Source organism: Diplotaxodon limnothrissa, linkage group LG7, assembly GCF_057381915.1.
Source record: "Diplotaxodon limnothrissa isolate DT_005_m linkage group LG7, D_limnothrissa_male_GT1.1, whole genome shotgun sequence".
NCBI lineage: Eukaryota > Metazoa > Chordata > Actinopteri > Cichliformes > Cichlidae > Diplotaxodon > Diplotaxodon limnothrissa.
The window spans coordinates 3,771,458-3,795,759 of record NC_140602.1 but is presented as its reverse complement, the minus strand read 5'-3'; the positions used below and the strand labels follow the sequence as shown (position 1 = coordinate 3,795,759).

The following is a 24,302-nucleotide window of genomic DNA, read 5'->3' as shown; positions in this document are numbered from 1 at the left end:
AACATTAGCCTTAGTTAGAGATCTTAGTTTGGAGGGGTTGTCTTTGCAAGAACAGTCCGGTGAGTTGCACCATTCAATACCTCTTTATGTTGTCTTTGTATTGGAGCAGGCAGTTGAAGCTTGGGTGTTTGTAGAGGCGCACTCGGATTATTCTACCCTTTTCAAACTGTCAGCATCCTTTTCACACAGATGCAAACAGTAGTGGCAGGTGTGCAGTTAAGTGCTTTTAGTGGACTGTGTATGACCGACGAATCATTAACGCAAAGCAATCCGACACTACAATATAAAGACATAAAATGCCAGCGCCTTCACAGTTATGGGTAACCTCTTGTCTTGTCAAATAAAAATAACTCTGCAACAGTAACGCAGACCGCTGTGTGATGTCTGAACGTCTGACACGTCATGTGTCGCTCACACGCTCGGCTTCAACATGCCCTTCAGCAGTGCTAGCAAATCATTTTCCTCTTGAGTGAACACCAACAATTTGCTCAGGGTTGTGCCATGTCTGAGGGAGATTAATATCTCATTCGCTGTGTTAATGAGATACAAAATCAGAGCTTTAGCTCTCCTGCAGTTTCATATGCCTGTGGGGATTTGCTAACTGCCAGGACAGATTGAGAGGCGCTTTAGATACGGGGTAATTATGACTAGAAAAATGACATGGACTGCCAGAATCACGCTGTACATCTTCACGGGCAATAAAAGTAATATCACAACAATAGGAATGCACTTAATACTTAAAGCTTGGAGTTAAAGAGTGTGATCAGGAAATCTGCACAGGACAAGAGAAGCTGCATTAGCACTGTCACGTCCAGAAACAACAAGGTGATTTTAGGTGTCAGTAAATCCTTTAGTGAAAGAATAAGGACGAAAGTAACAATAAGCAGCCAGAAGCCTGGCTTCTCTAAAATAATAACACATTTAATATCACTTGACTTTCTGTCTTACACATTAGAAATAGTACAAACCCAACTTTCCTTTGACTGTACAGAAACGACATTAAGCTTTAAAGTCATTCACTGGTTCAGTACCCTTGTTATTCAGCTGCAAGGCTTTTGAAATCTATTTGCTGAATTAGACATTCAAACTGAATTTTTACTGATTAATTAAAATTTCTCGGGCAATAAAATGCTTTAGTAATCCTTAAAAATGCAAACCCCATTTAAAACATCCTCTAAAAGCTTTGAAATAAGACGAGAATTATTTCAAATCCCATTCTTGCTCCTCGGCCTGCAAGTTTGCTGATGCAGATCTTGGTCCTCGTGCAGGAAAATGAAATGAAGAACAGCAGCACCATCAATCTCTGCCTTATGCTTTGTTTCTATCTGCTATCTTGTCTTCTCCATCAACAGTAGGCTGTATGTGATGTTGCTGGCTCATTATAGACTCCTCACACAGCCGCTGGAGAGCAGGGTCCCTCTTATTGCAATAAAAGTCTTCTTCCGAGTCTCCGATAAGTCACTGCACATCATTTTTTTGTGTCTTAGTTACAGTGTGAAATGAAAGTTAATGATCCAGATTTACCTCTAACGAGAGGCAGACAAATGAATACAGAACAAACAGGGAGTTGGAGGATCGTGCGGCACGCCGACCCTTTTCCTCCTCGCCACAGAAGCAGACAAAAACACGAGGCGATTTCTCGACTAATGCTTACACTGCCGGTCCTCGAAAATGTTGACAAATAACAGGCCTGCACCGTGCTGTGGCAACATCCGACTTCTGGGAAGTTTTGCCTGGATGTTGCCACGCAATATTTCACGTGTGGCATGTAGACAAAGCCCTGAGACAGAGCTCATATGTCTCATTGCATAGATAAGCTTGTAGTTTCCTCTGTGATGACCAAGTCCGCACACAGCAATATACGACTGCACATTCATCACAGAAATCTAAAGGGTTCAGCTTGGCCGGCTGAGAAAACACTCATAATTCACAGAAAAGACAAAAAAACAAAAAACAAAGAAAGACAAGAAGATATGCATGTGAGGGCGGTGGAAGGAGAAGCCTTTCTGTCCAAACTGTTCACGTTCCCCGTCAATTATCACAAAAATAGAGCAGAGAGCGGGTGGTAGATTGTTGGAGAAACACCTGTCCCAGATCTGGTGACATGGTAACACCCAGGGGAGCAGGTACACTGAGACCTGTGAGGTTACACTGAATGCTCATTACCAGAGTGTGTGCCACGACAGAACTGACTGCTCCAGTTTCCAAAGACGTGAAAGAACTGATCAATTCAGAGAAGGATACAGCCACCACAGAGGTGGGGGAACATCTGGCTAACGACTGGTGTCTCAGCAGGCTGTTTTGAAAATGCTGTGGAACATTTAGAGTTCCTCACGCAACACGGGAGAGCATTACATATTTACATGAGATTCTGTGAAAACAGAAGTGTCAAGAGATTTATTCTAAAGACACTTCTTCAGCTGAGAGTCAGAGAGTGGAGACACACACGCTGCAGTTTTTACTTGCAAGGGCGGTCACAGAGCGCTGACATCAGAGTGGGGGCCCTGTGAAGTGCGCTCTGTTACCGCTCTGGTCTTTATTTATATACAAAAGTAGGCGCATTCGTTTATTACATTGGAATGTGGATGTGTATATTAGGGGTGCAACGATACTCGTATCGATATTGAACCGTTCGATACAGTGCTTTCGGTTCGGTACGCATATGTATCGAACAATACAACATTTTAAATTTATTTTATCAACTTTCCTTCTGACGATGCTCAGAGGATCTGCGTTCGACTACTTCGCCTAGGCTGCACTGTCGAGCGCAGATCCACTGAGCGCAGCGCAAGCTAGCAAGACAGAAGCTAAGCTCGTTGCAACATGGCAAATTGAACCTCCCCCACCCTCATTCAGATCTGACCTTTGGAATTATTTTGGTTTTCATGTGATGTATGACCCTGAAGGTAAGCGTGTCATGGACAAAAGTAAAATAGTATGTCGGATGTGCCACGCAATGCTCAGTTACATTGGTGGGAACTAGTGCGTTAGCGCAGTTAGCTCGTTAATGTGTTGACGCAGTCCAGCCCCACGCACGGGGCGATCCGAGGTAGCTCGTTAACGGAGCTAGTGCAAAGACAAGTGGAAGCAGACAAAAACAACAAGCACGCATGCTACAAACTTTACCCGAGTCATTTAGACAGCCGTTAGCACAGGATTCTCCTTATGGGGACCTGATATGTTTAATATGCTGCTGAGAATATAGCCCAGAAGAAGCGTATAGTAGAGCTTTTATTTTGGAAAGAGACATTTCTCTGTAATAAACTCTCTTTTCCAAAGATGAGTGATTCCTCAATCAGATAGATTTATTATTTCATCCCTTTGTTGTTTCAGCAACATTAAATTTAAAAACTGTAAGTTTGAGTTAAAATATATATTTATAATTTTAATAAATGACAAATTAAAAAAGCATGAACATTTTTTTGTATCGAAAAAATATCGAACTGTGACACCAAAGTATCGAACCGAACTGTGAATTTTGTGTATCGTTGCACCCCTAGTGTATATGTGTGTGTGTGCGCCAAGAGAGGCTCCTCTACCTGACACGAAGTGAAACTGCTTGTTAAGCTCTTATCTAGAAGGTACTGTTCCTTCCCTGCATGATAACGGGTCACAGTGAACTAAAAACAGTCTGAGTTATAAAGAGGTCATCATGCAGTATTCTATCATTTGCAAACGTATATCATTAAAAGATTATCCTGACTACTAAGTACAATTTTCTATTGACAAGAAGAGACGAGCAAAACGTTTATTTTATCAGTTTGCTCAATTAATATCTTACGAAAATTGTACAGCATCCAATTCTGATCTTATGAGGCTCTGAAAGGAAAGAATTAGTGGACCATTGGGAGTTAGTGTATTGGCACCTGCGGCAGGTAAACTATAGATAGATAATACATTTATCTGTCTGCATGTTCTGTGCATGCTGACAGGAAAACAGAGGAATTATCTTAGGATACCAACCACGGTCAGTGTTTAAAGACTAACAAGTGCTCAACTTTCCACTGAAAAACCTGAACTTGAATCTGATTTTATGGATGGCTAAGTGCTTAGGAACAGCTTTGAACTTTCAAAATGGCTAATATCTTATCTACATATTCACACTAGCAAAAAATATGAAGGATAATCATTGATTGTTATTTTAAAAACACTTTTCTTTCTTTTTTGTCCCTGCACTTTCTTCTTGGTCAACTACTAAATTAAATACATTATTGTTAAGTTGTAGCTGCTCCCCTGTGTTTACCAGCTAGTAACTCTGGTTCTTTACTAACTGTTGTTGTGTTCCGGGTGTTGAATAGCTTTTCTTGTGAAATTTCTAATCAAACTGCCCCAAACTCCCAAGTTCCCACACTGGCAAATGTTCACGTCACATTAACGTTCAGTACCAGAGTAGCTCACGTCATCGTTTACCCGACAGCTGCATAATAATTAAAAATATACTTTACGGTGAAATACTCCCTGGCATTATTGCATTTTTCTTTTGGATGCAGAAATGATGAAGCGACTCCACACATACTCACCTGTCTTCAAATCTCATCTATAATGCAAAGAACCAGAGATCTGCCTGCATACGCAGGTTTCTGACGAGACAGGCGGTGCAGATAACGCTGTTTTTTAATGTTTAAAAAAGTGACAGACAGTTGAGCTGATATTCTATCACAGTAGATTTCATATTTGATGTAAAATGCACCGAAGTACATAGCATCTGAACCCAAGTCAACCTCTACCAAACTTAACTTCTGATTGTAGCTTGCTGTCAGGGTATGGTACACAAAGCTCACATTATCACAAATACCAGACTTCAGGCTCAAATGTTCCTAAATGCAGAGTTTCAAGCATGAAATTACCATTAAATACTATTTAAATAAAACATATTCAAAGCTAAACAACCCAGATCAAATTGCCACTTATTTTACTGTTTCGTGAAGCAAATAAAACTGTCTCTTGTCACATCTTCAGTCTTTTGCTGCATGCTCTTTAAGGATAGACTGAACCTCTTTCAAACATGTTCAGTGCTTTTTTCCTCTCATACGCAGTCACTGTTGGGTCACATACTGTCTGGAAACACTGGTTTTAGTTTCAGGACTACTGGGAAACTAAGAAGCTAACAACGTTTCACTGTTGCTCTAATTGCAAAGCTCAGGACAAATACATTTACTGCCCTGAAATTGTAATAAATGATGTGAATCCAAACAGAATCAGTGCCAGAGGTTTCCAAACAGCACATTATTAAACACGTTACTTAATTCCCTCAGTTGCTCTGCAACCCTGTGTTTTGTAGACGGAGGCCAGGGCACTTGACAGAGTCAGGGGAAGAGCCCCACTCCAGCTTTAATTGGTTGGGAAATAACGCACAGCCAGGAATTGAACATAATTCTGTCTTTGCACAAACGACACACGCAGCTAGATGTGACTGCTGCTGTCGTTGAGTAAGACATCAAGGATGTGCCACAGCCAAACTTGGCTTCCTTCCTCTTCCATGACTCCGTGTTTTCCTTTTTCCTGATTCTTTTCCTAAAGTTTTACAGTGACATCTAATTTCATTTCTGACATGGCTGACCTCTTTCTACCCCTTTTTTTGTGTACTTCAGCACCCTAACACATAACACATTCATTCTTCCCAGCATCCTTTGATATCTCTTTTTTTTCTTCCACCTCTCTCCACACCTTCCACCCTTCCTTCATTTCTTCCTCGCCCTCCCGACATCCCTACGTACATGCTCCGGTGCTTCCTGTCTCTCTTGCAAAGTTCTGCTTCCTCATTCTGAGCTAATAAACCTTCACCGGTGTTCAGCTCAGCGTGTTGGGTCGACGGCGGCACAATGAGGTCAGAGCGTTAAAGACGGATGGCTGTAATCTGGTTTGCCGCCCAGCCATCTGCTGCAGTCAGCTGGTTGCTAACTGCAGGGCCAGCCTTTATTATACTACGCCCTCTACATGGCATTTAATCAGAAAGCTTAACACCACTGGGCTGTGGAAGGAATGAGCCATACCTGGAGGCAAGACTGCTGGGGTGAAGAAGACGTGAGAGAAATTATCTATTAACAGGACTGAGCGGTACCTCCAAAGTAGGATTAAACTGGTGGAAACGGACGCTAAACGAAAAAAACATGTTGCAACAAACACAAGATACTATATGTTTGTCTTTCCCTCCCACCTGTCAACAGACTGTCGCCCAGAAGGATCACAGTATGCACAAAGAGTCAGTCATGACTTAAATATGACCTATTTGAGAGACTAAAATATCTGTTTTGCCTCCGTCGATACACGTTTAAAAGCTGCCAACTACTGTACCGTATGTCTTCCAGTCTTGTTAATAAATACCGTGTGATTAGGGGATCAAATAAGAAAAGTGAATTAGTGATTCCTCTGATCACAGCCTGTAGCAGAAGACGAGGGGAGCCTCACACGGCATACAAGATCTCACTGGAGACGGAGAAAAAACCCAACCACAAAACAAAAAGCAATATGTGAAGGTCGTCTGTGATTGTCCTTTTAGCCAAACAGACAAGCTTTAAAATCTAATGCAGTTTCCTAAATTTGCAGGACATCCTGATTAGAGCAGTCTGAAAGTGTCATCTCCAATAACGTGCAATTTACTTTAAACGCTTTGCCTTCCAATGACATTTGAAGACCAATAAAGGGAAATATATTTGGTTGTGATCCTCATTATCATGGTTTCACGTTCCATTAGGTTTAAGCCAGGATAAACACAGTAATTTGGCAAGAACGGGACAAACATAAAATACGGTGGTTATTCACTGGAACTTGTGCGAATGAGTTTTCCCCGGGTAATGCCCCATGCTTTGCTAATGCAGACTCAACTGATTTCTCATTTAGGAAATCCTCAGCACTACTGGGCTATCTTTTACTGACTTCACAGGTGATGGGAAAGGCACTGCTGTGAAGTCAAGAGGCTTTCTATTTAAATTCCGCCGGAGGGATCACGGTTAAGCCGGTAATATTTTGATGATAAGGCAACAGACATATTTACTCCTGACAGGGTGTGCCTGCGAGACCCGATCTGAATCTGAGAATGGATTGGCTGCTAAATGAATTCCTTTATCTGCCTGAGAGACTAGGTTTGAGCAATAACCTCAGAACAAAGAGGCAGAATTAGCTGATGTCCCGAGGGCCGTGTGACATAAGAGAGCAAATATATAAATAGACGGATCTATCAACGACATGTCCTTGAAAACAGAGAAGTCTTCATCGCTCGTCCTGCACAAGACACTTGTCTTCTTCGGGATGAAACATTTGTGGTTGGATCAGATTAAAGACGAAGACGAATTCAGCATCGGTAATATCCAGAGCTTTGCATGTAGGCATCTGCTGTTACCCCACACATTCACCTGATTTAACCTCATTCAAGGGGTCATGGGAAATATTCCTGGAACTAATTAGGGGGAGCCAACTGTTGGGGATTGAGTTGAATTTTGTGGCCTAACCTTTGACTGCTGTGTTAATGGTGGGGTGAAGACACTCAAGCTTCTGACAGAGAAACAACCAAATATAAAAACAGAAAACTCTGATACCCGGAAGCAACTGGAATCTAGGTATGCTTATCACACTAACACCGTTTATTGCTTTCTGCATTTGTCTGTGATCATCTGTGTGTGAGAGAGCTTTCTTTTAATGTCTTCAGCTGGAATGATAAAAAACAAAATTCGGACACAACACATAACAACTTACCTTATCTGTGTACACAAAGAACAGGATGAGCAAAATCACCTCCGCCAGAAGAATTATCAGCAGGACAATGAAGAACTGCCAGAAAGAGGAAGAGCACTGTTACAACAGCAGCACAGGCAATATTGTAAATTGAATTTGTGAACAAAACTCTGAACAGCTAAGCTTCTTTTGCAGTTAAGTGCTGTTTTATCTGAGTATTTCACAAACTTCACAGTAAGACTTGCATCTGTGATTTAAAGCGCATTTATTTATACTCCAAACTCAAATGTATTGTGTGACTCACGGAGATACACGGATCATCTAATGATCTTTTAATTTGGGTTAAAGCAATTGTTTGACATCTTGTGAAACATAAGGCAAGGGTTAAATGAGATGAGCTAGCAGTCAATTAGTTTAGCTCAGACTGAAACAAAAAGACACAAAAAACTAGAGCCTGGCTTTATCTGCCAGCTGGCATCTCTTAAAACCCAATAATTAACACATGAATCATCATCAAGGAAAAACCAAATAAAAAATAAAGCTGTAGTATTTTAAGGTTAATTGCCCAGCTATGACCCAGCGAATCACTTCACATGACTGTAAAACCAGCCCTAAATAAAGCTAGCTGGCGTTACCTACTGACCCCTCCATTTATACTGTTCAGCTTGGCTGGACAGTTTCTGGCAGCAGCTTTATATTTACCAGCTAGATTAATCTTCTCATTTTTGCTCTTGACAATAAAACAAATGAGTAAATTTCCCCCAAAAACGTTCCAGGTTTCAGTTAATGGTTTCATTTGGAAGCAGCATACACAGAAACCAACATTTCTCAAGACAAAAAAAAAAAAAGAAATCCATAAACATAAACAAAGCAAATTTAAAAAGGGAGAAGGAAATTAGAAAAAGAGACATGAAGGAAGAGGTGGGAGTGATGGTGGGAGGAAAAAAGGAGAATCTCGGTGCTGGAGGGCTTGTGAATGTTTGAGGGGAGTATAAAAGGTTTAATACTTCCTAAGATTAATTTCTAGCACAGCCTTGCATCTCATCTACTACTCTCTCTACTTGACTCCATTACAGCACGGTATTTACCAAGCTCTTCTGCACAGCACGGGAGGAGGCATGCAAACCTAGATTTTTGAAAAACCCATTAATTCCAAACTCATCTGGGAGGGAGGGTGCGAGCTATTATTTATGTCACGGCTCACACGACATAGTTACAACGGTTTGCTGCTGCATATGGCTTTGCAGCCCACAGAATGATTGTTGTTCACCCACAGTTAACTTGTCATACTTTTCCTGGCATTTGCAATCAAATGAACTGTTTCTGCAAAGCAAATTGGCAGGTGAAGGAAGCCATGTCTAACGCTGAGGATTTGGTGGGGCTTTTGACTGATGCAAGAGCTTCAAGGGATTGAGCTGTTTGTGATGTTAAGTACTCAGAGCCCCAACTCCACTTCTCATTTAAAGTTTCTATACATGAAAGTTTTTTTTTCTTTGCCTTTCTGCAGCAGATCCCTGCAAACCTCATTCTGTTGGGTGAACTCTCATAATTAACTTGTGCTTAAGATAACACACTTGTACAACTTTGGGCAAACAGTGCAACGTCAAGACAGAACAGTCTTTGTAATGAATAATAGAACATTCTCAAATCTTGAGCTTCAAAAACATCAAGTGGCTTTTGGTGTGCTCTATGCAAATACTAATTCCCCCGCCTGAAATTCCTTTCACTGGGCTTTGACCAGAGCCATGGCAATGACATGCATTAGTTGGTATTAATTTGCAGAAAGGGGGAATCCTATTGCTCAGCTCTAATTTTCCTTTGTGCACTCTTGAGGTTCGATAGAGGACAGACTGAATTACTGAAGTAGCCCCAGTCACCTAGCTCTCCCGAGGGTCTGGTAATAGGACAAATACAAAAAAAGCTCCTGGTGGCCTGTGACCAGTGTGCCTTTGAGTATAGACACTTGCTTGCAGTTTGCGTGTGACAGTGCAGACAAGCCTTGCAGCAAAAAGACACAAAATACGAGCAGTTCTCAAAATGTTATGGCATTGCTTTTTTCCGTTTCTCATCTCTGACAAATAACTATGACTCTTAGTGGTCCATTAAAAACATTTCCAAGCTATGAAATTAGGGCTGCTACTATAAGTTTGCACAAACTTTGGCCCGCTGCCACGATTTCTATCAATTTTATACATTCATGAAAAGCTCATCTTAATATTTCATTGCTGCAAGGGTTGTATTTACCGATAAAATATGCAGCTTCCCCAGGGGTGCCAAAACTTTTGAATACAACTGATTGCAAGCGGTCAACTCTACAAATGAATTTCAGTCATAAAATGCTCGAGTGAGAGAAATTAAGAACTACAATGTGCACATTTGTGCTGTTGACAGATGTGTGACTTTTAAAAAATATTTTTGTAGGTATCCGGATTTAACTCACGCTCAGAAGCAGGCACTTGTTCTCCTTGATGGCACCCAGGCAACCGAGAAAGCTTGTTACCATGACGATGGCGCCGATGGCAATGACCATATTGGCAGCTGACAGTGAAGGGAATGAGGGTGAGAAGGTGGCGAAGCTTCCCTGAGACACCGAGAGCCAGATGCCCACACCGAGCAGCCCGCAGCCACATAACTGCAAGGCAAAAGATAAGACAGACGACAAGGTGAGAAAACAAACAGACAGGCACAACCTTTTCAGGGTAAGCTGCAGAAATGATTAGCATTCAAATTCATCTTTAGCTCTCCACTGGCTGCGTTGGTTTAATGCGAGACCTGCCGAACAATAACAGTAATTCAAAGAGTAAGGTTAGCTTTAAATTAAAAGCCATCCCCACCTCAAAAGTCCCAGTGCGACAGTCTCAATTTCCCCTCCAGCAGCCTGAGGAACTGCCCACACAATCATACATCTCCAAACACTGGTCAAAAAACGAGAGACTTTACACCAATTACAACTACAATAAGCCAATAACGCTCTGCCAGTGATTAGAGCAAAAACTGGGGTCGGGCCATGCTGGTTTTGCACGTTCGAGCTGATTTCATTAAATCCAGAACAAACAGACATGTAATTACTGCCAATCGCTGTAATGAAAACTTCCCAGCTTTATGAAATCTGCTTGCAGTAGAGTTGAGTTTCACCTAGAGGGAGCAATTCCCTAATCTCACCCTGTCACCCCGCCAGGCTCCTGCTATGTGTGTGTGTGACCTGCAGAATCCATTAATGCAATAAAGTGTTAATGGAAAGCTTAGACTGTCACGCCTGCTGATGTGCGAGTCCTCCTATCAAAGATCAGAGCAGTACATGGTCACCGCTTAGAGAGTCACATTTTTATGGAGACCTAAGAGCATAAAAATCAATAGAACATATATATGGCAATATATATGAAAAGCAAAGAGAGCTAAAATATGCAAACAAACCAGGGTAAATGATTGCACCGTTACTCTTTCCTCCTTTCTATTAACACCGCTGCCCTCTTCTCTTCTCATCTTTGCACCACTGCACCAGAAAGCTTTAATGCCTGTCAGCAATATGTACAACAAACCTGCAGTGCATGCAAACAAACAGACATGGAGGAGCACATTTACAGTGGGGCAAAAAAGTATTTAGTCAGCCACCGATTGTGCAAGTTCCCCCACTTAAAATGATGACAGAGGTCAGTAATTTGCACCAGAGGTACACTTCAACTGTGAGAGACAGAATGTGAAAAAAAAATCCATGAATTCACATGGTAGGATTTGTAAAGAATTTATTCGTAAATCAGGGTGGAAAATAAGTATTTGGTCACCTCAATTTTAAATCATGCTTTTTATTTGTTCTTGTTTCTAATGTCTCTGTAAAGCACTTTGAATCGCCTTGTTGTTGAATTGTGCTATACAAATAAACTTGCCTTGCCTCAAACAAGGAAAATCTCTGGCTCTCACAGACCTGTAACGTCTTCTGTAAGAAGCTTTTCTGTCCCCCACTCGTTACCTGTATGAATGGCACCTGTTTGAACTCATCATCTGTATAAAAGACACCTGTCCACAGCCTCAAACAGTCAGACTCCAAACTCCGCCATGGCCAAGACCAAAGAGCTTTCGAAGGACACCAGGAAAAGTATTGTAGACCTGCACCAGACTGGGAAGAGTGAATCTACAATAGGCAAGCAGCTTGGTGTGAAAAAATCAACTGTGGGAGCAATCATCAGAAAATGGAAGACATACAAGACCACTGATAATCTCCCTCGATCTGGGGCTCCACGCAAGATCTCATCCCGTGGGGTCAAAATGATCATGAGAACGGTGAGCAAAGATCCCAGAACCACACGGGGGGACCTGGTGAATGACCTGCAGAGAGCTGGGACCAAAGTAACAAAGGTCACCATCAGTAACACACTACAACGGCAGGGAATCAAATCCCGCAGTGCCAGACGTGTTCCGCTGCTGAAGCCAGTGCATGTCCAGGCCCGTCTGAAGTTTGCCAGAGAGCACATGGATGATACAGCAGAGGATTGGGAGAATGTCATGTGGTCAGATGAAACCAAAGTAGAACTTTTTGGTATAAACTCAACTCGTCGTGTTTGGAGGAAGAAGAATACTGAGTTGCATCCCAAGAACACCATACCTACTGTGAAGCATGGGGGTGGAAACATCATGCTATGGGGCTGTTTTTCTGCCAAGGGGACAGGACGACTGATCCGTGTTAAGGACAGAATGAATGGGGCCATGTATCGTGAGATTTTGAGCCAAAACCTCCTTCCATCAGTGAGAACTTTGAAGATGAAACGAGGCTGGGTCTTCCAACATGACAATGATCCAAAACACACCGCCCGGGCAACAAAGGAGTGGCTCCGTAAGAAGCATTTGAAAGTCCTGGAGTGGCCTAGCCAGTCTCCAGACCTCAACCCCATAGAAAATCTGTGGCGGGAGTTGAAAGTCCGTGTTGCTCGGCGACAGCCCCAAAACATCACTGCTCTCGAGAAGATCTGCATGGAGGAATGGGCCAAAATACCAGCTACTGTGTGTGCAAACCTGGTAAAGACCTATAGTAAACGTTTGACCTCTGTTATTGCCAACAAAGGTTATGTTACAAAGTATTGAGTTGTATTTTTGTTATTGACCAAATACTTATTTTCCACCCTGATTTACGAATAAATTCTTTACAAATCCTACCATGTGGATTCATGGATTTTTTTTTCACATTCTGTCTCTCACAGTTGAAGTGTACCTCTGGTGCAAATTACTGACCTCTGTCATCATTTTAGGTGGGGGAACTTGCACAATCGGTGGCTGACTAAATACTTTTTTGCCCCACAAAAGTATTTCACAGTATACAGAAGCAGTCGTGATCAAGAAGAAATTAAGATATGTGTCTGCTGCAAACTGCTTCCTCTTATTTTACTATTAAATAATTAATCAGCCACATGGAGAGATAATCTGCAGCAGCTGACAAAGTTTAACTGTCAGCTAATAACAAACCTGAAAATTTGCTGCACTATCAGCACTTCCCTAGCAAACAAGTGTAGCTCCAGTTAGACAAATGCACACAAGTGTTGATCAACAAAGTGACTGGAAACAAATTAGTCGGTGCAGTGTACTCAAAGTCGCTCTCGGCGATGTTAGGTGATGACGTATAACTGATGTGCAACTTTGGGATCGCAGCTGCAGACCTCGTGAAGTGAGGACAGATACCTCAGGTCTAATGAGTCCTATAGGATCTGTAAATACGTAAACCGAGCCTAAGAATTCTGTTCTCAGATACCAAATGAGCCACGTCCTACTCTCACTGACCTGTGATATGTACAAGCTGTGACCTCCACAGAAACTCCTCAGAACGTATACAGACATCAGCATATTCTGCTGAATGAATGATACACCTGGTCTCACAAAGCCTGGGAAATGACTACGAGCAATTAGAAGTGAGGACAAAGCGAAAGAATGATTGTGCATAAATTCCTCAAAGATACTTGAAAGCCGAATTCCACAACTGATTGACTGCGGGGGAGCCTGAAAGCCTGAAGTGAGTGCTCGCATAAACAAAGTCTTTCTGCTGTCAAGATTGACAAGGTTGCTGCGAACAGACCAACAAGCATCAGCATGATCACTTCTGATAGAGTGAAGGAAAGGTACATCAGTGCTCAAAAGACTTTCGGTCATTCATAATCTAAATAATTCAGAGGCAACTGGCCCTTTATTCTTCCCTGATTAAAAACGGGAGAATAAAAATGTCAATTGAAAATGTTGGAAAAGGTCGTGTCCTTATGCAGAGCGGCTAATATACAGGATCGCACGCGTACCATTCAGAAGGCCAGATTACAGAGAGTGAGGAGGCATTCAAGGAAGCAGAGGACGAATAGTGAGTTTAAGAGGGCAGAAACATAGAGCGGATTTACAGCTAGTGAGGGGGAGCACCAGGAGGTTTAAGAGCCCAGGTGGGGAGCGTTACAATGCCTTCTCTTAATTGTGTTTAATGCCCAGTGAAGGGAGCTCGTCCAAGTGTGTCGCTCTCTTAAGTGACTGTGGAACCGTCCAACCCCCGCTCAATCTGTCTGATCTGAGCCTACCGAGAGCACGGTGTAATCTCTGTCCTGTTTCTACTACGACTACAACATGCTGTCATCAGACCTTTGTGTAGGTGCCTCTAGTAAAAGCTCTGATCTGTGTTATCTGACCTTGGCGTGTACTTCTGAGCTTGACATTGAGTGCCTCTGCTGAGCTCCTTATCTTCTTTTAATTGTGGGGCAGGCGTGTTTTGATATGCCATCTGCAGGGAAGGATCAACGAATCCCAAAATACTAGAGAAGCTTTTAAATATTCATAGAGAGGCCTTAAAATAAAGGCAGTCATTGGTATTATATCAATGAGGAGTTAATTCCCCTATCTGTGAAAAAAAATCCAATAATCTGAATTTGCCTGTGATGTGGCAAAATTGTTGCGCTCACACTGTGGATACTTTCTGACAGTCTCCTATAATGTCCTTGAACATAAATAACCAGCAATATTGTTTGTGAGGTCTGAGATATGAACCTGACGTATACCTGCAGATATAAACAACAGTTTCAATATCTCCTGAACCCATGCAGCCCATCATTAAGCAGCTGAGGGTGACACACAACAGCCTTCCACGTCCACTACGTAACTTTTAACAATCTTCGGCGAGGGGCCGACTTTTTTATTGCTACAATTTTTCGAAGTCTTTCTTGTTTAGATAATAGAAAACACCGTCAAAACAAATCGGCTGTTTTGCCTGGATGATGTTCTGCTTTGTGTTGCTCCCATTGTGTAAGCGCTGCACAAGAGACGCTCCCCTCTTTTTATCAACCTTAAGGTTGCTTTCATATTTGAGGCTGAGGGGAAGATATCTTCCAGCTGTGATAATGAAAAAAACATAGTTGCAGTCTGGAATATAAAGCCAGCTGCTCTAAACAGTGGATTGACTTCAGAAAGCGAACAGCACTTAAACCAGGAGGGAGGAGCGCATGTAATTGTGCTTGGTGTGGAGCCATTCTTTAAAAATCAATGGTAGTGTAAGAGTGAGCTGAGAGAATATGGCGTTTGACCTTTTCCTACGCGTTGGACAATATTGTGAGAGCACCTTGTTGGAAAGACGTCTGGAGTTCAGCGTCTAAATGTCATTTGTGGAAGAAGTGACAAAAAAACAGTAGAGAGGTGCACAGAGCACAGCGCGTCATTAACTTTCTGCTGGAGGATACAGGCACACGTGTGATGCGACTGCCTAGCTAGATGAATGGGACCCTACTGCTGGGGGCCTTATAACAAGCTCAGGGTGAAAATAATTGCAACAATACTGTGAGAAGCAACTGTGAGAAGCAACTTTCCAAACAGGAAGTTGATGTGACAGAGGTCAACCAGGAGGTCTGCAGAAGACGGATAGAGTATTAAATCCAGAGAGATTGCGAGCTGTGTATAAGTTAAAAAGAGACCAAGCCTCGAGGGAGGGAGAGGAGAAGAAGAAAATAAGGCTGACCCTTCATCTTCAGCTTTTTTGGAAATCGAATTTCCCAGAGGAACCCACCCGAGGGATTAATAAAGTTCTATCTAATCTAATCTAATCTAATCTGAGCGACTGGCTTGGAGAATTATCAGCTGCTGCAGTTACTGGCTCAGTGACACGGAGCCACCCGACACAGGACCCCACTAAGAGGGAATGGGGTGTAAGTGTGTGCGAGGGACACCGGAGGACCTTTTCACACAATGATCCCTGTGAGAGGTCGCGTCCTGTCATAAAGAATGACAGCTTTTGTCAAAGTACTACTTTCTTTTCTGACTGCCCTCGTCGCAAGAGCTTGATACCAGTTGAATGAGTTTCTGAAGTTCAGAGTGTGTTATGCGAATTGGAGAGAGAAAGATTGTCAAGGCTACCAAATTCACTGCAGCTGAGACTAAACAAGTGATAAACTGAAAAAAACATGTTACAGATATTTGCTTAGCTATACTTACACCTGGAATTAGGAAGCAATTGTACCGTTAGAGCACAATAAACCATAAAGTTGGTGAAAATGCCAGCCCGAATGCCCTGCTAAAGATGGAGCCACATTATCACTTAACACCCCCCCCCCCCCACCCCCTCGCCTTTTACTGCAGCTCCATCTTTCTTTTCACCAGAAAATTAAAAACAAAAAAAACCTCCCCCACCCCGGCACACAAAGTCTTCTGCTCCAGCCGGCATTGATTTTGCACTGAAATGAAGACAGAGGATATTCATCGCGGCTAAAAGAAGACTTTTCAATTTTCACCAGATGATCTTGCAAGCCACTGATTCATTTTATCACATAAGAACAACACCCTGCCAGCTGCGAGAGAGAATCACAGAACAACAAACATAATAAATCAACTGTAAACATCAAATAAAAGTGACAAAGCCTTAAAGTAAAGACAGTAAAGATCTGTATTTTCTACCCAGTGAGTGGAAAAGGTCCCATTTGAAGCATGCTGTGAAGGAAAAGGAATCGTTTTAAGGATAGACCCTCAACAGAGAGTGTTTGCGTGCGCCTGTCAGACAAGGTTATTTTTTAAGACTCCTTCCTGATAAATAAATTCTCTATTCTATCCATCCTCCATGGTGGCCAGACTTGGCCAAACAAAAGAAAATGAAGGGTGGTAGATATTTTTCACATCTTCACTCCTGGTTTATTCTTTGACTCACCTAAAGGAATTTGCTGAAGACTTGAATGAGAACAAAAACTGTCAATAGCAGGGATCATACTGTGACTTCTCACAATGCCTATTGACCGCTTTTTGCTGAATGCAAGTATAAAGCCATGTAACAGCTGCAGGCCAGGTATATTGTAAATGTTCATCTCGAAAGCACAAATAAGCAGATTATTTCTAAAGAAGGACATTTCAGAAACTTCGGAACACAATACAAATACATTCAGCAGAGTCCTATTGACAGTGTCTGGAATTTGTTAGATGCGTAAATATTGAAGAAGACACGAGCAAATCTGCTTCAAAAGATACATTTATGAATAAAAACATTATGTGACCCACATGTTTCACTATATTTCTTTGCCCTATGGTGCTAGACGAGGTAAGCTGTAGGCCATATACAGCTTTTCAGCAAAACTCGCCACCCTCTGTCTCCCCAGGCTTTCTGGGGGCATCCTAGCCATTCCCCCGCGAACGCTGTATGGCCAATGTGAGTTGTATAACAAGTAAATTATTCACAGAAACTGCAATGGTGGAGGTGCTTTCAGGCTCAGAATAAACACTGCATGAATTCTGAGGAGGGATGACAGATGTGGAATGTAAGATTAAAAAAGCTACGTCTGCCTAAGTTAAAGTTTCATTCAGCGAGGGGATCCTGGCAAAATCACGCAGTGTGAGAGAACTCGTGCTGCCCGACTGACTGAGTGATAAGACGGTATGCTGCTCTCTATGAACAGTTACACTTAATTTTGAAGGTAACTGAACTTTTATGGGGTCTCAATTGACTTTCAGCTTTTGCCTGTGTGCTCTTATAATGTGACCAAAACACTTGTCTTTTCAATTCTGCGCTGATATGTTTCCATAGAGGAAGCCTTTCCACTGTCCATCACGTGTTTAGTCAAGCATCCAAAATATTGCAGTGCTGGGCCGGTTCTGGTTGGATGCCTCAGCTTTCCACTCTGCAATCTGGGCCTCGACTACGGTGTTTAGGGGCCCTCAGTGATGCACCTATCAATGATGCAGGGCTCACCATGTCTCCCCATCTCTCTCGAGAAGAGCTGAAAGGTCTATTCACAGCAAAGTGACTCCAAATCAATCGTGCCAGGAAGGATTAAAGACAGACGAGCCTTTCTCTGCCTGTCCAAAGCTATCCCTGCTGTCTGCACTGACACATTCACGCTCTTTCACACCTGACAACATTCTCTACCCTTAGAGGACAAGACACCAAAAGAAAGAAAGTCACGACAATGGCAGGAGAAAAACTATTAGACATCCCTGACTAATTCTGCCGTTAGATCTTTACCATCCCAACAAGACTCTTCAATCAGCCTGAGAACCCAGAGGCACTTCAATTATGCATTGAGAACAAGTAGGAGAGCACCAGGAAGAAGAACGTCATCCTGCGATTGGGGCCATAAAGTGATGAGGCTCTTATTGCCACAGCCAGTCAGAGAGTGAGAACGTGGAGACTCAGAGAGATGCGCAGGGAAATGGGGCCTGCAAGCCAAGCGCAGACTACAAAGCACACAGCCAAAGACAGACAAACACTGCCACTGGAGAGGAAAGCTCCTTTACTTCTTCATGCTGCAGATGCGCGCTGGCTGCAGGGATGGCAGCTGCACTGTCTTACAGCTATCTCATCCAAGTCAGCTCTAAATCAATGCACAGAAAACCAGTGTACTTAGTGTGTTAAAGAGATGAAGGACCATAAAAAAATCCCAGTGATGTTCTAAAGAGGACAATGAGATATAAATACATAAACTGAGCTAATAAGAGGGGGAGATGTTCCTCACACAAGGCGCTAATTAAATGTGAATTTTGCCACTCTGTTGACATCAAAGGTGCTTGAAAATATCTTACGAGGCATTTGCGTACAATAAAACGGGAACACGTTAGAAAAATAAATATCTATTTATGTGAAAGCAGTGCCTTTTTATGAGTGGCTGTTTTCCTCCACATAAACTGCCTCGCCTGTAGAGGCACACAAACATTTGGCTCGTATAAATATCTCACTCCGGTCTGCCAGTGCAGCCATGCCGAAAATCCTAAGAGACAGGCAAACGGTTGGACAGTCTCCCATTGAGTTTCACTACTTGGAGGGCTTAATGAGTGTGCTGGCTCAGCAGAGGTGCATGTGGCCGGAGCCTTGTGTATCCGACAGGTCGAACAGTCCACCTGTTCACCTGCAGCACAGGACCAAAGGGCTCGAGGAAACGGAAAATCCCTAATGCACCGCACGGCAGCTAGATTGCCACCCTCAGCAGATTACTCGGCTCCTTTTCACTCCTTGCGGGTCATCAAAACAAATCCCAAGACTCAGTGTCACAGAGCAGGGCACCAGCTTCTGTAAATGTACCTCTAAGGGTGTCAGCCGCTAAAGTGACTGACCATAATAATTCCAATGTGTGTCCTCATTTCAGAAAACCACAAACAAACAACCTCCACTTACAACATCAATCAATCAAGGCATACGGACTTCTCGGGATGAACTGATGACCTTGGCTGGCTGTGTTTGAAAATGCCTGAAGAGTAAAATATGTCATTTCTAATATATTTCAAGTGCCAGACAGTCGCATGCCTAAAATGAGCTGAAAAGCAGCCTTGGGCTTTCTCCCTGAAAATGAGTGAAACACTTGGGCAACTAACAAACACTGTTGTGGTTTTAGCTACAGGGCCAGTCTGCACAACCTTGTGCAAAAATTGCTGCTGGGTTCACTGAGAGCTGTTCGGGGAGAAATATGATACTAAGTAATGTTTTTAGTGTGCATTCAGATGTATGCGTATTACATGCTTTATTATCTCATTTCACTGCACGGAGTGGGCGTGTGGCCTTGCTGTGGGGTTGGTCTGTGTACTGCACAGCCAACCAAGATCCCATTAGAGACATTGGTGCAAACACGCAGCATATAACATTTCACCACAATGCTTACCAACACTCCTAATGAACAGAAGGGATTTGATTTCTGAAACGGGTGTGGTGGCCAGAACCCAAAACAAACATGAGGGAGTGAAGCGACGGCATGAGCTGTGCAAAAATGTGCTTAGTCTATTCACTGTTTGTGCTTTCAGATGAATTACACAAGGGTGGAACAAATTTTTAACAAATGCATAAAAGTAAAATTGTGAACATAAGCGTATGTACTGTGAATGGAAACACTCAGGTTATGCAACGCGAGGCATTATGCATCCCTGGAGGGACAGCGGGAAGAAGAAGATGCAAAATATGCACATCCGCTTAAGTGAAACCCAGAGCACGAGGCAGATGCCTAGTGAGAAGAGAGCAGATTCAGATTGAAAGACATATAATCAACAGTTACACTGCATACCACCACACCACAGGGTAAATGACTTTTTCTGTGCATCTGCAAAGGATACCTTTTTCTCTTCATTCAGCTGCCTTAAAGACACCTGTGAAAAGGTGATGTAAAAAGACAACGCTTTTACACCCTTTTCTGTCATATGATAAACCATCCTGATGGTATATATATGGTATACAGTGGGGCAAAAAAGTATTTAGTCAGCCACCGATTGTGCAAGTTCCCCCACCTAAAATGATGACAGAGGTCAGTAATTTGCACCAGAGGTACACTTCAACTGTGAGAGACAGAATGTGAAAAAAAAATCCATGAATCCACATGGTAGGATTTGTAAAGAATTTATTCGTAAATCAGGGTGGAAAATAAGTATTTGGTCAATAACAAAAATACAACTTAATACTTTGTAACATAACCTTTGTTGGCAATAACAGAGGTCAAACGTTTACTATAGGTCTTTACCAGGTTTGCACACACAGTAGCTGGTATTTTGGCCCATTCCTCCATGCAGATCTTCTCGAGAGCAGTGATGTTTTGGGGCTGTCGCCGAGCAACACGGACTTTCAACTCCCGCCACAGATTTTCTATGGGGTTGAGGTCTGGAGACTGGCTAGGCCACTCCAGGACTTTCAAATGCTTCTTACGGAGCCACTCCTTTGTTGCCCGGGCGGTGTGTTTTGGATCATTGTCATGTTGGAAGACCCAGCCTCGTTTCATCTTCAAAGTTCTCACTGATGGAAGGAGGTTTTGGCTCAAAATCTCACGATACATGGCCCCATTCATTCTGTCCTTAACACGGATCAGTCGTCCTGTCCCCTTGGCAGAAAAACAGCCCCATAGCATGATGTTTCCACCCCCATGCTTCACAGTAGGTATGGTGTTCTTGGGATGCAACTCAGTATTCTTCTTCCTCCAAATACGACGAGTTGAGTTTATACCAAAAAGTTCTACTTTGGTTTCATCTGACCACATGACATTCTCCCAATCCTCTGCTGTATCATCCATGTGCTCTCTGGCAAACTTCAGACGGGCCTGGACATGCACTGGCTTCAGCAGCGAACACGTCTGGCACTGCGGGATTTGATTCCCTGCCGTTGTAGTGTGTTACTGATGGTGACCTTTGTTACTGTGGTCCCAGCTCTCTGCAGGTCATTCACCAGGTCCCCCCGTGTGGTTCTGGGATCTTTGCTCACCGTTCTCATGATCATTTTGACCCCACGGGATGAGATCTTGCGTGGAGCCCCAGATCGAGGGAGATTATCAGTGGTCTTGTATGTCTTCCATTTTCTGATGATTGCTCCCACAGTTGATTTTTTCACACCAAGCTGCTTGCCTATTGTAGATTCACTCTTCCCAGTCTGGTGCAGGTCTACAATACTTTTCCTGGTGTCCTTCGAAAGCTCTTTGGTCTTGGCCATGGCGGAGTTTGGAGTCTGACTGTTTGAGGCTGTGGACAGGTGTCTTTTATACAGATGATGAGTTCAAACAGGTGCCATTCATACAGGTAACGAGTGGGGGACAGAAAAGCTTCTTACAGAAGACGTTACAGGTCTGTGAGAGCCAGAGATTTTCCTTGTTTGAGGCAAGGCAAGTTTATTTGTATAGCACAATTCAACAACAAGGCGATTCAAAGTGCTTTACAGAGACATTAGAAACAAGAACAAATAAAAAGCATGATTTAAAATTGAGGTGACCAAATACTTATTTTCCACCCTGATTTACCAATAAATTCTTTACAAATCCTACCATGTGAATTCATGGATTTTTTTTTCACATTCTGTCTCTCACAGTTGAAGTGTACCTCTGGTGCAAATTACTGACCTCTGTCATCATTTTAAGTGGGGGAACTTGCACAATCGGTGGCTGACTAAATACTTTTTTGCCCCACTGTATATATTACAGACGAGCTTTTTGTTCTGTTGCATCTTATTTGTCACAATGACATTTTATTTTTTTATGATTTTCAGATCTTTTCTTTACAGATTTTACTCGAGCAATTTGGACTTTGTGCTGAAACTCATGCAGTAAGTCTAAGTTTGTTCTTATGTTTAATATTTAATTGTTTTAAATCTTTCAATTTGAGTCTTCCTCTTCATTTTTGGCTTCTGACTTTTTAATTAATCCTAACCCTAATTTGCTATTGCATACTGTATATTAGCTTTGTGACTCTTTGTATGTGAAAAGCGCCGCACAAATTTAGCATTTTGCTTGCTTGTTTGCAATAATTCATACAACATTAGAAAAGACTGGGAGAACTTGGGGAATTTGCTGTGCTGGAATATTGCAGAACCTCTTTCTTCATTTTAGCCTCCAGCTCAGAAATCCCAGAAAATTGACCTTATCCTGTAAATGTCTTCCCAAAGCGATTCATTCTGGACATAATAAACTTAGAGTGTGAGGGAACGCAGAATGAAAACAAGACCTTACATTAACCAATAGAGAGATGCAATCTGTATTCATGGAGGTGCAGTGTGTCTGCGAGCACTGTTTGAATGTTGATGATGCTCTGTCTGCATCTGCTCCTCATCCAGGGGGAACAGGGGGAAGTAATTGTATTTCACCTTTGGACATGACAGCGACAACACCCGAATATTGTCTACAGGCCAAGATGCTCCGGTCATCCATCATTCTGAAAATGTATTCTTGAAGTAAAAGAAAAAAAAAAGAATTGATGCAATATAGATAAAGCGTTGACAGCTGTAGCATAAACAAAAAGTAGGATCCTTGAATCCTTCGGCTTTAACAACAATAAAACTTGAAATTTCTAACTTTTAATATGCCTCACATTTCATTCCACTGCCATATGGTGTAGTACTAATCAGTGTTGCTGTTGCAGACGCCGTCTCCCGTTATACCTCTCCACTTTCTCTGAATCCTACTGCTTCAGAGAAAAGGACATTAAAGAAACTGATGGACATTATGGACAATGCCAGACATCCTCTGCACACGGCCATTAACAACCAGAAGAGTCTGTTCAGTGACAGGTTGCTTCTCCCAAAGACAAGAACTAACAGACTTAAAAACTCCTTTGTCCCACACGCCATCAGACTGTTTAACTCCTCCCTGGAGGGGAGAGGGAGGGGAAACAGGAGGACAAAGGAGGGAACAACTAAGCTGTAGTGCCTCTTCACCTCACTGTACAATACCTTGTGCAATACTTTTTGTAAATAGTCAACGGTGCAATAGACTCAATACTTGAAATGTGCAATTCACTTGTATTTTTATTTTTATTCCTATTTATTCTATTTATCCCCTTCGTATATTTTATTTATATTGTCTCTGTATTTATATATATATATGTGTGTGTGTGTGTGTGTGTGTGTGTGTGTGTGTGTGTGTGTGTGTATGTATGTATATATATATATATATATATATATATATATATATATATATATATATATATATATATATATATATATATATATGTGTGTGTGTATAACTCTGTAACTTCTGTCGGTGCTGTGCTTTTTTGGAAATCGAATTTCCCAGAGGAACCCACCCGAGGGATTAATAAAGTTCTATCTTATCTTATCTTATCTTATCTTCTTTTTGCCATTAAAAAAAACAGCTGAAGCGGGATGACATTTGACAATTCTGAAGTTTCCTGTGCATCTCCTGCTATGTGAGAATCCACAGACACACCAATAGAAATTACTTTCAGTCAGCGCAAAATCTTTCTTCAAGTTTTTCATTCATACCGAGAACCAGTGGGTTTAGGTCTGACATCAACAACAACATGACAACCCCCCATTGCCGAACGCTTGCCTCCGATAAATGCAGACCTCCCTTCTTGACTGGTGTAAAGGTCAGGTTTTAGTGGCAGCTTGATGGCACAGAAAAGCTTCCTTGACAGGCTCTGCCCCCTGTTCCTTTCCTCTTCTTTTATTCCCCCCTGAACGCCTCATTGGAGGCGCCTTTACAGTTGACATGCTAATTAGCACAGAGGGGAAATGGACTGTGTAACTACTCTTTTCTGGTCAGCCAACCTTCCAATGGCCATCGGCCCCTCATCCCAAGCCAGTGGACCACACAAAGAGACAGATCGCTAAATAATAGTGATCATCAATCCCTCTATTGTTGTGATGTTGTGATGCAATCATAGCTGTATTATTCACGAGACAGGAACAAGCCTCCTTTCAGGCATCTTTATTACATCCAGGAGACTGCATTACG

General features: G+C 42.3%; 1 protein-coding gene across 2 annotated transcripts in view; it reads right to left on the bottom strand.

Annotated features, from left to right (window-relative positions):
- The window catches only part of tspan9a (tetraspanin 9a), a 205,539-nt gene that overhangs the window by 17,135 nt on the left and 164,102 nt on the right, over positions 1-24,302 (bottom strand). For both annotated transcript variants that reach the window (XM_085359010.1, XM_085359009.1), the window contains 2 exons: positions 10,112-10,303; positions 7,693-7,767 (listed from right to left, as the gene is read on the bottom strand). In XM_085359010.1, the coding sequence (XP_085215136.1) occupies positions 7,693-7,767; positions 10,112-10,303 (267 nt within the window). The remainder of the gene's footprint in view (positions 1-7,692; positions 7,768-10,111; positions 10,304-24,302) is intronic.